The 14,390-nt window shown below is 42.2% G+C and overlaps 1 protein-coding gene across 3 annotated transcripts in view; it reads left to right on the top strand.

Annotated features, from left to right (window-relative positions):
• LOC138759108 (transient receptor potential cation channel subfamily V member 6-like) overlaps positions 1 to 14,052 on the top strand; it is a 66,677-nt gene extending 52,625 nt beyond the window's left edge. For all 3 annotated transcript variants that reach the window (XM_069929019.1, XM_069929018.1, XM_069929017.1), the window contains 2 exons: positions 5,191 to 5,297; positions 11,555 to 14,052. In XM_069929019.1, the coding sequence (XP_069785120.1) occupies positions 5,191 to 5,297; positions 11,555 to 11,792 (345 nt within the window). In that variant the 3' untranslated portion in view covers positions 11,793 to 14,052. The remainder of the gene's footprint in view (positions 1 to 5,190; positions 5,298 to 11,554) is intronic.
• Positions 14,053 to 14,390: the final 338 nt, after the last annotated feature.

The raw sequence follows: 14,390 nt of genomic DNA, 5'->3' as shown, positions 1-14,390 counted from the left end.
CTCTCTCTCTGGATAAGGTCCTGAAGAAAGAGTATATGGAGTTAGGAAATAAGTTCAAAAGCAGGACTTCAAGGATGGTAATCTCAGGATTGCTGCCCTTGCCATGTGGTAGAGAGGGTAGGAAGAGGAAGATGTGGTGAATGAATGCAGGGGGCAGGGTTTCATATTTGAGGATCTCTTCTCGGGAAGGCCTGACCCATACAAAAAGGACAGGCTGCACCTGAACTGGAAGGGGACCAATATCATAGAATCATTGAACGTTACAGCATATAAAAACAAACCATTCAACCTTTCCAGTCTGTGCTGACATATAAAACTAGCTAGTCCCACTGACCTACTCTCATTCCATAACCCTCCAGACCCCTCCTATCCATGGATTTATCCAATTTATTTTAAAAGCTTAAGATTGAATCAGCACTTACTATATCAGATGGCAGCTTATTCCACACTCCTACCACTCTCTGAGTGAAAAAATTTCCCCAATGTTCCCCTTATACCGTACTGCTCAATGGCCTACCCTGATTCGCTCTTCCAAAGTGCAACACCTCACACTTGACTGCATTAAATTCCATCAACCATTTACTGGCCCAATTTCCCAGCTGGTCCAGAAACCTCTGCAGACTTTGAAAATCTTCTTTACAGTCCATGATGCCTCCTATCTTTGTCCTATCAGCAAACTTGTGATCCAATTCATCACGTTATCATCTAGATCATTTATTTAGATAACAAACAATAATGGACCAACACAGGTCCCTGGCAGGTGGGGTTGCTAGAGCTGTTGGGGAGGGTTTAAACTAGATTGGCAATGGAGTGGGAATCAAATTGAGAGTAAGAGATTAGGGTAAAAGGACAACAAGATTAGAAGGGAGAAAGGAATCAGATTGTTAAAATTAATTAAGGAGAGGAGGTAGTAAAAGTAGATGGTAATCAAAGGAGTGAAACCAAAGGGTTTCTCTCGTGTGTATATTTCAATGCAAGGAGCGTGGTGAGTGAAGTGGATGAGTTTAGAGCATGGATTGACACATGGAAATATGATATTGTAGCCATCAGTGAAACCTGGTTGCAGAAGGGGAATGATTGGCAGCGAAATGTTCCAGGATCCCGATGCGTTAGATGTGATGTAAAAGGTGGAGGAGTCACATTGCTTGTTCGAGAAAAAATTCCAGTGGTGTTATGGCAGGATGGATCGGAGGACTCATCCAGTGAGGCGATTTGGGTGGGTGAGGAATGGGAAAGGCATGAAAACACTAATGGGGGTGTATTATAGACTCCCCCTTAATGGACAGAGGCAATTAGAGGAGCAAATTTGTAAGATCACATATATATATAGTAAACATAAAGTGGTGATTGTTGGAGATTTAAACTTTCCACACACTGACAAGGATGCCCATACTGTAAAAGGGCTTGGATGGGTTGAGTTCGTCAAATGTGTTCAGGAAAGTTTTCTAAACCAATACATGGAAGAACTGACAAGAGAGGGGACTGTATTGGATCTCCTATTAGAGAATGAGCTACGTCAGGTGGCAAAGGTTTGAGTTGTGGGACACTTTGAGGTCTAGTGATCATAATTCTATTACTTTTAGGTTAATTATGGAGAAGGAAGGGGCTGGACCTAAGGTTGAGATTCCTGATTGGAATAAGGCTAATTTTGAGAAGATGCAAAAGGATTTAGAAGAGGTGGGTTGGGAGAATTTATTTTCTGGGAAGGATGTAACAGATAAATGGAGGATATATCAGAGTTGATATGTCCCCGTGAGGATTAAAGGAAAGGTTAGAAAATAGAGGGAGCTTTGGTTTTCAAGGAATATTGGGAATTTGCTTCGGAGGAAGAGGGATGTGTACAAGAGGTATAGACAGCAGGGAAGAGATGAGGTGCTCGAGGAATTTAAGGAGTGTAAAAAAAATTCGAAAAGTTAAAAGGAGATATGGGGCTGCTTTGGCAGGTTAGGTAAAATAAATCCAAAGGGTTTCTACAGGTACATTAAAAGTAAAAGAATAGTGAGGGATAAAATTAGGCCCCTTGAGGATCAAAGGGGTCGGGTGTGTGAGGAGTGAAGAGATGGGGGAAATTTTAAATTATATTTTTCTTCAGTATTCACTAAGAAATGGAATATTGAGTCAGGTGAAGTAAGGAAAACTAGTATTGAGTCATGGATAATATACAGATTAATGAGGAGGTAGTACTGGCTAATTTACAGAGAATCAAGGTGGATAAATCTCCGGGTCCTGACAAGATATTCCCCAGGACATTGGGGGAGGTTAGTGTAAAAATAGCAGGGGCTCTGACAGAAATATTTAAAATATCACTGGCCACGGGGGAGGTGCCAGTGGATTGGTGGGAAGCTCATGTTGTTCCACTGTTGTTTAAAAAAGGCTTCAAAAGTAAACCTGCTAATTATAGGCCTGTGAGTGTGATGTTGGCGGTGAGTAAATTAATGGAGAGTGTTCTTAGAGATGGTACATATAATTATTTGGATAGACAGGGATAAATTAGGAGTAGTCAACATGGTTTTGTACATGATAGATCATGTTTAACAAATCTTATAGAATTTTTCGAGGAGGTTACTAAGAAGGTGGACGAGGGGAAGGCTTATATGGAGTTTAGTAAGGCCTTTGATAAGGTTCCACATAAGAGGTTAGTTAAGAAGGTTCAGTCATTAGGTATTAATGTTGAAGTAGCGAAATGGATTCAACAATGGTTGGATATGATATGGCAGAGAGTAGTGGTGGAAAATGGTTTGTCAAATTGAAGGCCGGTGACTAGTGAAGTGCCTCAGGAATCAGTACTGGGTCCATTGTTATTTGTCATATATATTAATGATCTAGATCAGTGGTTTCAAACTGCCCCCTAAACTTACATTCCACTTTAAGTAATCCCTATGCCATTAGTGATTAGTAAGGGATCACTTAAGGTGGTATGTGGGTGGAAAGAAAAAATTTGAAAACTACTGTTTTAATTGAACCTAATTGATTCATTATCTGCACAGTTTCATAACTCCAAAGGAAATGGGCTAATGACAATTTTTCTCAAGCAAAATATGTCAGTTATAATTGGATCTAGAGCAGTGGTTCTTAACCTTCCCTTCCCATTCACATCCCAACTTAAGCAATCCCTGACTAATCTCAGAGCACTTATAGCATAGGGAAAACTTAAGATGGAATGTGTTTAGGGGGGCAGTTTGACAACAGGTGATTTAGATGATAGGATGGTAAATTGGGTTAGTAAGTATGCAGATGATACGAAGATTGGTGGTGTTGTGGAATGTAAAGAAGGTTTTCAAAGGACAGTTAGAAGAGTGTGCAGAAATATGGCAGATGGAGTTTAAAACTGATAAATGTGAGGTTCTACATTTTGGTAGGAATAATCAGCGAAGGCCATACTCATAAATGATAGACAATTGAGGAGAGCAGTCAGGAATTCTGGCATATAATTCCCTGAAAGTGGAGTCACATGTAGACGTTGGCCTTCATAAATCAGAGTATTGAATACAGGAATTGGGATGTCATGTTGATATTGTATAAGGCATTGGTGAGGCTAAATTTGGAATATCGTGTGCAGTTTTGGTCGCTGAATTACAAGAAGGATATAAACAGTTTAGAGAGAGTCCAGAGGAGATTTACGAGAAAGTTGCCAAGGTTTCAGAGTTTGAGTTACGGGGAAAGGTTGAGCAGGCTGAGACTTTATTCCCTGGAGTGTAGAAGATCGAGGGGTGATTTGATAGAGGCATTTAAAATTATAAAGGGGACAGATAGAGAAAATGTGGACAGGAATTTTCCATTGAGAGTGGGGGAGATTGAAACAAGAGGACATAAATTGAGATTGAAGGGGAAAAGTTTAGGGAATCTTGAGGGGTAATTTCTTCACTCAGAGTGTGGTGGGAGTGTGGAATGAGCTTTTGGTTGAAGTGGTAGATGTGGGTTCGATTTTAATATTGAAGGAAAAGTTGGATAGGTCTATGGTCGAGAGAGGTGTGGAAGGTTATGGGCCTGGTGTGGGTCAATGGGACTAGGTGGGAAAAAGTGTTCAGGATGGACTAGAAGGGCCAAACTGGCTGGTGTCTGTGCTGTAATTGTTATATGGTTATTATTATGTGGTTAATTACCACTTACTGATAGTGCAAAATACTGTACTCAAGAAGATACATATATATTGTAAACAAATAAAGAAATGTAAGCAAACTGGCTGCAAAACATAGAGAAAAAGTCACAAAAGTGCACAAGTAAGAATCCTTAAGTGAGTCCCTGATTAAGTTTGTTGTTGAGGAGTCTGTTGGTGAAGGTGGAACAGCTGCTCCAAACCTTGGGGTGTGAGTCTTGTGGCACCTAGACTTCTTTCCGGATGGCAGCAGCGTGTGCTGGGTGGTGCAGATCCTTGACGATCGCAGTTGCTCTCTGACAGCAGCGTTCCCCATAGATGTTCTCGATGGAGGGGAGAGTTTTGCTTGTGACATCCCGGGGATGTTCACTACCTTTTGCTGGGCTTTCTGCTCAGGGGTATGGGTGTCCCCGTACAAGACCGTGATGCAGCCAGTCAGCATACTTTCCACCACACCTCTGCAGAAATTTGCCAGGGTTTCCAAACTTCCACAAATTCCTGGAGAAGTCAATGTGCTGACATGTGTCTGTGAATCAGCTGTTGATTTTGTTTTCAATCTAAGAGAACCTTATCCAGTTGAAGATGGACAAAAAGAATAATGCAATAAGTTTGTTATGTCTTCATTATTTTATGAAATATCAGCCTGCACCTGTTTTCAGGGAATTCACATTAGGTTACGAGGGTTTTCACGATATCCCTCATACGTTTCCTTTGCTGTGTCCTCCCTTCATCCCTTTGTTCCTCCTTTGTGTTTTTTTGCATTTCTTCCCGAGACTTGGTGGCACAGGCAAGAGTGCTGTAGCTGAATCTCAGTTTAATACATTGGCATGTATTCCTGACTTGCACTCCAAGATTCAGTAAATGTATAAAAACATGAATGAAGGGTTTTTTTTTTGTCAAGTGTTTTGCAACCAGAGGTGCAATGACATTTGAAAAATTTAAAAAAACTTGCAGATGCCGAAAATCTGAAATAAAAACCAGTAATACGACAAACACAGCATGTTAGGCAGACTTGCGGAAAGAGAAATAGAGTTAATGTTTCAGGTCAAATATCTTTCATTGGAACCATAAAATGTGTTTGTTTCCTGTAACAGATTACAGCATCGATGATCCATATGGAAAGATGGCTTCCAAGACACTTCTGGTTTCGTGCTGGTATCTGTGGAGTGAAAGTTGGTCTTGATCACAAGTGGTACATTTGGTGAGACAATAGGAGCTATTCCAGAGGACTACCTTCACCTGATTGTCACTGGTTTCCACCGCCCTCAACTGGCACAGTGTGAATCGTCTACAATAACATAAAATAAAAAATGCTCTAACTGTCCTTAGTACTCCATCATTACCTCCAAAACACAAGGCCTCTCCAAACAAGGGTGGCACAGCAGACACCAGGGCATCTGCCATTTGCTGTTTTTCTTCTAAGTTATATCCCAGACTGATTTAGAGATATATTGTTGCTACATCTTTAAAAGTAGGTTCAAATCATAGAACCTACAGCACAGAAATAGGCCCTTCAGCCCATCTCATCCATGCCAAACTATTTATTCTGCATAGTCCCATTGACCATAGCTTTCCGTACCCCTCCCATCCATGGACCTAGCCAATCTTTTTTAAATGTCAAAATCAAACCCACATCCACCACCTCAGCAGGCAGTTCGTTCCACACTCTCACCACTCTCTGGGTGAAGACGTCAACCTGAAACATTTCACCTTACATCCTCAACCCATGTCCCCTCAGTGGAAAATTCCTGCCTGCATTGACCATATCTATGCCCCTCATGATTTTGTAGACCTCAATCAAATCTTCCCTCATTCTCTGACACTCTGGCAAATCAAGTCCTAACCCTATAAATCAGCTGCTGACATCCTGGAACTCACTATCCCACAATTCCGCAGGAGTGCCTTCAAGAGAAGGATTGCTCATCACAACTGTCCCAAGGGGATTTAGGGAGGGATAGTACGTCTGGCCTTGAGTGTGACATCCAAATCCCAAAACATGAACAAGGATGGAATTGAAAATTATAAAAAAACCTGAGGAGCTGGAATTTTGAACGGCTGGAAACATTCCGTGGGTCAGCCAGCACCTCTGCAGAGAGAAACAAAGTCAATGTTTCAGGTCAAAGAAAAGAAGAGCTGAACTGAATGGGAATGGGTATGGCTACCAGTAAGTCATCATCAGAAAGCAAAAAAATGGTTAGATTTCTGAAATAAAAAAATTGCCAGCCAGCAACTGTGACCAAATTTGAACAGGAGATCTTCCTCATATTCAAACCATAATGATTCCAGTTTTCAGACAGGGTCCACAAGTATTGTGGTGTGAGGAAATTGTCAGATCTCTGAAGCAGGAGAGGCTACCTCTTTAAGACACAGATAGATATGGGAATTAAGAATTGTGGGGAAGAGACAGCACCTGGAACTAAGTCCACGACCAGATCAGCCATGAGCTTGTTGAAAGGCTGAGCAGGGTCAGGGCGCCAGATGGCCGACTCCTGCTCCGATGTAAAGGTCTGAGCAATCATTTGGATCTTCTTTGCTTGGGGGGCACAATGCAGAGCTGGGTGGGTTCAAGATGAGTGGAGGGTGTGTCAATCCGGTGGTGAAGCACTTGGGAACACAGTGGGATTGTTCTTGGTGTCCCACCATTATCAGACCACAATTAACAAGGTTACTTTTTAAAAATATAATTGATAAGATATAAATGGAGCCAGGAAGAGCTGTATATTCCCAACCCTCACAAAAAGGTCCCACATGGGAGGTTAGTTCAGAGGGTTATGAAACTAGGTATCCATGGAAAGGTTGTAAATTGGATTTGTAATTGGCTGCATGGGAGAAAACAAACAGTGGTTGCTTCACAGACTGGAGGCCTTTGATAAGTGGTGTGCCTCAGGGATCTGTGTTGGGACCAATAATCTGAATGATAATGTGGTGAATTGGATCAGCAAGTTTGGTAATGACATGAGGGGTTGTGAACAGCGAAGAAAATTTTCAAACGAGGAGAATGGGCCATAAAACGGCAGATGGAGTTTAATGCAGACAAGTGTGAGGTGATGCATTTTGGAAGGGCAAACCAAGGTAGAACATACACAGTAAATGAAATAGCACTGAGGAGTGCAGAGGAGCAGAGATCTGGGAAAACAGATACATTATTTCCTGAAGGTGGTGTCACAGGTGGACAGGGCTGTAAAGAAAGCTTTTTGGCATCTTAGCCTTTATAAATCAAAGTATTGAGTCGAGGAGTTGGGATGTTATGTTGAAGCTGTTTAAGACATTGGTGAGACCAGATTTGGAATATTATGTGCAGTCTGGTCACCAAACTACAGGAAGGATATCATTAAGATTGAAAGAGTGCAGAGAAGATTTACTAGGATGTTGCCAGGTCTTCAGGAGTTAAGTTACAGGGAAGGATTAAACAGGTTAAGACTTTATTCCTTGGAGCAAAGATGAATAAGGGGAGATTTGATAGAGAATTACAGGATTACAAAAGGTATAGACAGAGTGGATGTGAGTGGGGTCTTTCCACAGATTGGGGGAGAAAAATATGGGAGGTCATAGTTTTAAGCTGAAAGGTTCGGGGGAACATAAGGGAAAAGTTCTTCACTCGGTGAATTGTGGGAGTGAGGAATGAGCTGCATCTGATGTGGTGAATACTGGCTCCATCTTGTGTTTTAAGAATAAATTGGACAGGTACATGGGTGGGGATGCCTGAAAGATTATAGAATGGGAGCATGTCAGCGGGAGTACTGAAATGATGGTTGGCACAGACTAGAAGGGCTGAGTGGCCTGCTTTCTGTGCTTCAGTGTTCTATGGTTCTATAAAAGAAAACAGGCAGCCCTGTTCCCACCCACCACCCCCCATACCCTTTCCCTGATAATCGCATCTTATCTTTTTGTTTCTTACCAATTATTCCCTTCACGTGTCTAATGGCCACGGCAGGCCTCCTTTTTCATCCTCCCACACCACTACTGGTGAATGTCCCTTTGCTACTGGTTAACTCAACATCAGTGGTCTTCCCTACACTGCCACCCTACATTGATCTCTCACACCTCTGATCACTGAACTGATTAATCTCTTCCTACTTCTGAATGGCTTACTTTGCTGTTCATCAATTTCCCCACATACTCCAGTAACACCAATCGCTCCTCCTTTCCTATCTCCTGCTATTGTCTTTGCAACCAACAGTGATTGCTTCGTTGGTTCTAATCAAACTTAGAGATACAGCACGGTAACAGGCCCTACCGGCCCATGTAACCCAATTACACCCATGTTACCTAATTACTACGTATGGCATTGGAATGTGGGAGGAAACCAGAATACCTGGAGGAAGCCCACCTGGACACCGGGAAAACTCACAAATTCCTTACAGGTAGCAATGGATTCAAGCCTAGGTCACTGGTACTCACTGCCACGCATTGTACTCACTGCCACACTCACCATGCCCATATCTCTCTGTATTTGTTGGCCCATTGATGCGATCCTAGCATCCTGCTCATAACTACATCATCACCATTTGCTGCCAGCACCTCCATCACCTCTGCACTGTTCCCCAACATGAAGATAACATGACTCTCACATTCACACTTGATAGCCCATTCCTCTAGTGAACCACCCTGACCTTCTTGGATAGGCTGGTTCTTCATTCCCTGAGGCTGAGGGGTGGTTTCATAGATGTTTATATAAAATCACAAGGGGCATAGATAAAATTAAAGCTTATAATCTTTTTCCCAGGATAGATTATCCATCAAAACATACTGGGTTGGAGGTCAATTGGGTACAATTGGGCAACATGGGCTTGAGGGCCATGTTTAGACACTAGTGGTGTTACCGTGGTGTATGTCGAAAAGGAATTAGACAGCAGAGGTTTAAGATGAGAAAGAAGAGATTTAAAAGGGATGTAAGGATAATGTTTTCCACTCAGAGGATGGTGTGTATCTGGAAAGATCTTCTAGTCTGTGCAAAACATCATTCTACTAGTCCCATGGACCTACATTACCTTCCAGACCTCCCATCCATGTATCTAAAGTATAAGATCAAGCCCACATTTGCCATGTTAGATGGCAGCTCATTCCACACCCCCACCACTCTGAATGAAGAGGTTTCCCATTCACCCTAAAGGCATGTCCTCTTGTATTTATCTCTGTGGAAAGAGCCTACTCACATTTACTCTGTCTATACATCTCATAATTTTGTAAACTTCTATTAAACCTCCCCTCATTCTTCTACTCTCCAAGGAATAAAGTCCCAACCTGTTTAATCTTTTCCTGTAACTCAACTCTCGAAGACCAAACAACATCCCAGTAAATCTTCTCTGCACACTTTCAATCTTACTGATATCCTTCCTGTAGTTAGGTGACCAGAACTTCACACAATGCTCCAAATTTGGCCTCAACAATGTCTTATACAACCTCACCATAACATCCCAACTCCTGTACTCAATACATTGATTTATGAAGGCCAAAATGCCAAAAGCTTTCTTTACAACTCTGTCCACCTGCAACGCCACTTTCAGGGAATTTTGTATCTGTATTCCCAGATCCCTTTGTTCCTCCACACACATCAGTGCTCGGCCGTTTACTGTGTATGTCCTACCTTGGTTTGTCCATCCAAAGTGCAACACCTCACATTTTCTGTCCCATTTTTCTATTTGGTCCAGATCCCTCTGTAAGCTTTGAAAGCCTGCTTTGCTGTCCACACTTCCAATGTTAGTGTTAGCAGCAAACTTGCTGATCCAATTTCCCACATTATCATCCAGATCATTGATATAGACAACAATGGCCCCAGCACTGATCCCTGAGACACACCACTCGTCACAGGCCTCCAGTCTGAGAAGCAACCATCCACTACCACCATCTGTCTTCTCCCATTCAGCCAATTTTGAATCCAGTTATCCATGGATACCTAGTGTCTAAGCCTTCTGAACTAACCTCCCATGTGGAACCTTGTCAAAATCCTTATTAAAGTCCATGTAGACAACATCCACAGCATTTTCTTCATCAACCTTCTTGGTAACTTCCTCGAAAAACTCTGATTCGTTAAACACGATCTCCCATACACAAAGCCATGCTGACAATCAGCCCTTGGCTGTCCAAATACTTGTATACATGATCTCTTAGAACACCCTCCAATAATTTACCTACTACAGTACTGATGTAAGGCTCACTGACCTGTAATTTCCTGGTTCATTTTTGGAGCCTCTTTTAAATAATGGAAAGTCCGGCACATCCCCTGAGGTTAAGGATCTTTTAAATATTTCTGCCAGGGCCCCTACAATTTCTACACTAATTTCCTTCAAGGTCTGAGGGAATATCTTGTCAGGCTCAGGGATTTATCTACCTTTATTCACTGTAAGGCAGCAGCACCTCCTCCTCTTTAATTTGTACATGTTCCATGACACCACCATTTGTTTCCCTTCTTCCCTTACACATTATACCAGTTTCCTGAGTAAATACTGATTAAAAAAAAACATTAGGCTCCACACATGATGACCACTCTGATCTTCTAGGAGACCAATTTTGTCCCTTAATTTGTTTGTAGAACCCCTTTGGGTTTACCTTCACATTATCTGCTAAAACAACCTCATGTCTCCTTTCTGCCTTCCTAATTTCCTTCTTATATTTTCTATGCTCTTCTCATACCTCATTTGCTCCTTGTTCCCTATACCTGCTGTATGCCTCTCTCTCCTTCTTCTTAACCAGATCATCAATATCCCTTGAAAACAAAGGTTCCTGTTAACTTTGCCTTTAATCCTGACAGAAACATGCAAACTGCACTCTCAAAATGTTGCCTTTGAAGGCTTTCCTCTTACTGAACACATCCTTGCCAGAAAACAACTTACCAAATCCACGCTTTCTAGATCCATTTTCATTTCCACATAATGAGCCTTTCTTCAATTTAGCATCTCAACTTGAGGCCCAAATCTATCCTTATCCATAATTAACGTGAATCTAATAGCATTATGATCCCTGGACCCCAAAATGTTCACCTACTCACCTGTCCTGCCTGGTTCCCTAGTACTGCATCCTCTCTCATTGGTACCTCTATATATTGATTTAGAAAACATTCCTGTACCCATTTGAAGTGGGTACATTACAATGTGCAGAAGGTGATTGGACAGATGTATAGAGGGGAAGGGCTTAGACGGATATCGACCGAATGCAGGCAAATGGGTCCAACTCAAAATGCCAACTTGGTTGGCTTGGACGAGTTGGGCCGAAGACCCTGTTCTGTGCTGAATGACTGAAGTGATGGCTGCGAACTTTCACTGGGAGAAGCTTGGCATTTCTCCTGCACAACTCAAGAAAGAGGAACAAGTCTCCGACGCACCTCACTGGTTCGAAGTTCAGCACCCATCATTTCCCTTTTCAACTCATCACAAAGGTTTTCTGCCTGCTTCTGAGCTTCAGCTGATAGAGGCATTGCAGAGCTGTAACTTGACTGACCTCTCTCTATTGCTCTGTTAGGGTAGAAGACCGCAAAGACTGCAGTGCTCTGAGGGACTCCTGCAACCCTACGTGTGCCACGGAAGAACATCCAGAAGGTGGGAACAGTAAGGAGAAAAAGCAGGAGGATTCACCTGCTGATTGGGATGAAGCTAGCTTAAACCCAAGTATGGAGCTGCACGCTCTCCACCCCAAATCAAAGGCTCACCTTTCTGATGGTGGCAGCTGTGAACTCAGAGAAGCTGAACATTCTCTGTAAATTCCCTGTGATACTTTGTATTGTACCATGGAAGCTGCAACAGTAGCGCACTATGTAACCGTTCTCCTGAGAATCAGTAGGGAGCTTTGTATTAAGTACCATGGAAGCTGCAACAGTAGCGCATTATGTAACCGTTCTCCTCAGAATCAGTAGAGAGCTTTGTATTAAGTACCATGGAAGCTGCAACAGTAACGCATTATGTAACCGTTCTCCTGAGAATCAGTAGTCTGATTTGCTTCATAGGAACAAAGACAGGTAACATTTTATACACCAAAATAACACAGGTCCTTTTTCACTGATATCACTTGCTAAAGACAAATATTGGCACTGTCCACCAGCCACTTTAAATGATTTATACTTAGAGAAATATACACCTGGAAGGGATGTGTCAAGTGGAATTGTGTTGCACACTTTCAGTGCAAGGATTGCCTGAGAAAGATAATGTCTGTGCTGATGTCACAAGGTATCCATTGGATTTCTAGGTGATCATAGGCATTGAAACTTCCATCGTATCATATGATATTTTAAAGTATTTGTATATTCACCTGACCTTGCCTTTGCTTTATGCTGGGCTTTCGTAATTCACAGACATTCAGCAAACTGGTAACAAGCCAGGCCGCAGGCATCTCAGAGAAGGAAAGGCAACATTGTCTGAGTAATTAGAGTGAATAGAACCACATACTCCAAGGAGCTAGTGGGGATTAAGCAAGCATAGAATTCTACAGCACAGAGACAGACCCTTTGGCCCAACTTTTCCATGCTGTCCCATGTGCCAGCATTCGGCCCATATCCCCTGAACCATGTATCTGTCTCCATGTCTTTTAAATGTTGCCATTTTTCCCACCTTGATCACATCATCTGGCAGTGGATTCCACCTCCTGTGTAAAGAGATGCCCCTCAGGTCCCTTTTAAATCTTTCCCCTTGCATTTTAAATCTATGCCCACCTTTAGATCTTGGGAAATATTTGACAGGGTTGTAAAGGGAGGGGGATTATTTTGTTTGGTTCCAATCCTATTTCCTCTTTCCATATCCCATCAACCACTGCCAGCACTAAGAATGATGCCATTCCTCTCATTAATTGATGCTCAGTTTCACGAAAAGTGGAGAACTGCAGGAACTGGAAACCCAAAACAAAAGAGTAAATGCTGAAAGCATTGTGCAGGTCTGGCACATCAAAATAGAAGGCCTTATGGGTCAGTACTCCCTCCATACTGTCAGTTCTGATTCTGTCTCCAGTGTTCTGGAGCAACACCTGAAGTTATGCCCTGCTAATTCAGGGGAGCAATCTCTTCCGAGAGTTACAGTGACTCAGTGGGCTCCTTGATCAATGTTGACAAAGTTGGAACTGCAACATTCTAATTATGCAGGTGGTCACCCCTAGCCTGAATAGGAAAACAAAAAGGTTGGTGTGTGAGACATAAAGTAGTCCATTTCCCACAATTTCTTCACTCCTGATTTCCCATGTTGTGTCAACAGTCATGAGAAGAGAAGTGAGAAGAGTTCGACTTCCCTCAACCATTTTCAATGGCCACCTTTGAATGTTAAGCTGTCAAATGTGGTCAACCACTGCCTTAGTTCACACACTGGGTCCAAGCCACACACATCAAGGCTGATACTTTAGATAAGTTCAGAAGCAACACACCAGAGAACATAGAACATTACAGCACAATACAGACCCTTCGGCCCTCAGTGTTGTACTGACCCACATATCCCTTCCTAAAAAAATACTAAACCCTCCCTACTCCTACCCCATAACCCTCTATTTTTCTTTCAATCATGTGCCTGTCTAATGGTCTCTTAAATGCTCCCAATGCTTCAGCCTCCACCACCATCCCCAGCAAGGCATTCCAGGCCCCCACAACTCTCTGTGGAACAAACTTACCCCTGTCTCCCCTTCACTTCCCTTTGTACACATGTCCTCTGGTCTTTGCTGATCCTGCCCTGGGAAGCAGGATAGTTGTGGGTATCTTCTTTCAGACGATGCTTTCAAACCAAAATACTTCCTCCACTTTTAAGCCAGCTGTTAAACATTCTCAGCACCAATTCGAAGTAAAGCTGGGAGCTCTGTTTGGATACTTGGCCATTGTTTATCCCTGGGTAAACAGATCACCGTGGCATCTCTGTCACTGTGGTTTCTGGGATCTTGCTGTGCACTTGGCTCATGTTTTCGACAATGATTTAAAATCAGAGAAACCGCAGATGCTGGGAGTTTGAAATAAAATGGATTTGACACGCTGGAAGTTTCCAGCAATTTCTGAACTTTATCTTAGATTTATTTCACATTTCAGTGGTGAACACATTTCAGAGGTGCTGGGAATAAAAAAAACAACTCTGGAACACTTTGAAATCATGAAAGATTCTATTCTTCTGTTTTATTTCAATGTATTGATCATTCAAAGGCTCTAAACATTGGTCCTTTCACATTGTTGTACCTGGATGAGTAGTAAGCTTAAGGTCGTCGTATGGAAGTTAAGGAAACTAAATTAAAAATTCCCAAGAAGTTCAAATCATGTGGAATTGAAATATGATTAATAATCTGGGATTTTCAAAAAGATAACCGAAAAACCTATCTGTTTCACAGATCTCCTTAAGGGCAT

This window comes from Narcine bancroftii, chromosome 3 (assembly GCF_036971445.1).
Source record: "Narcine bancroftii isolate sNarBan1 chromosome 3, sNarBan1.hap1, whole genome shotgun sequence".
In the NCBI taxonomy this organism is placed as follows: Eukaryota; Metazoa; Chordata; class Chondrichthyes; order Torpediniformes; family Narcinidae; genus Narcine; species Narcine bancroftii.
This window is presented reverse-complemented; position numbering and strand designations above follow the sequence as displayed.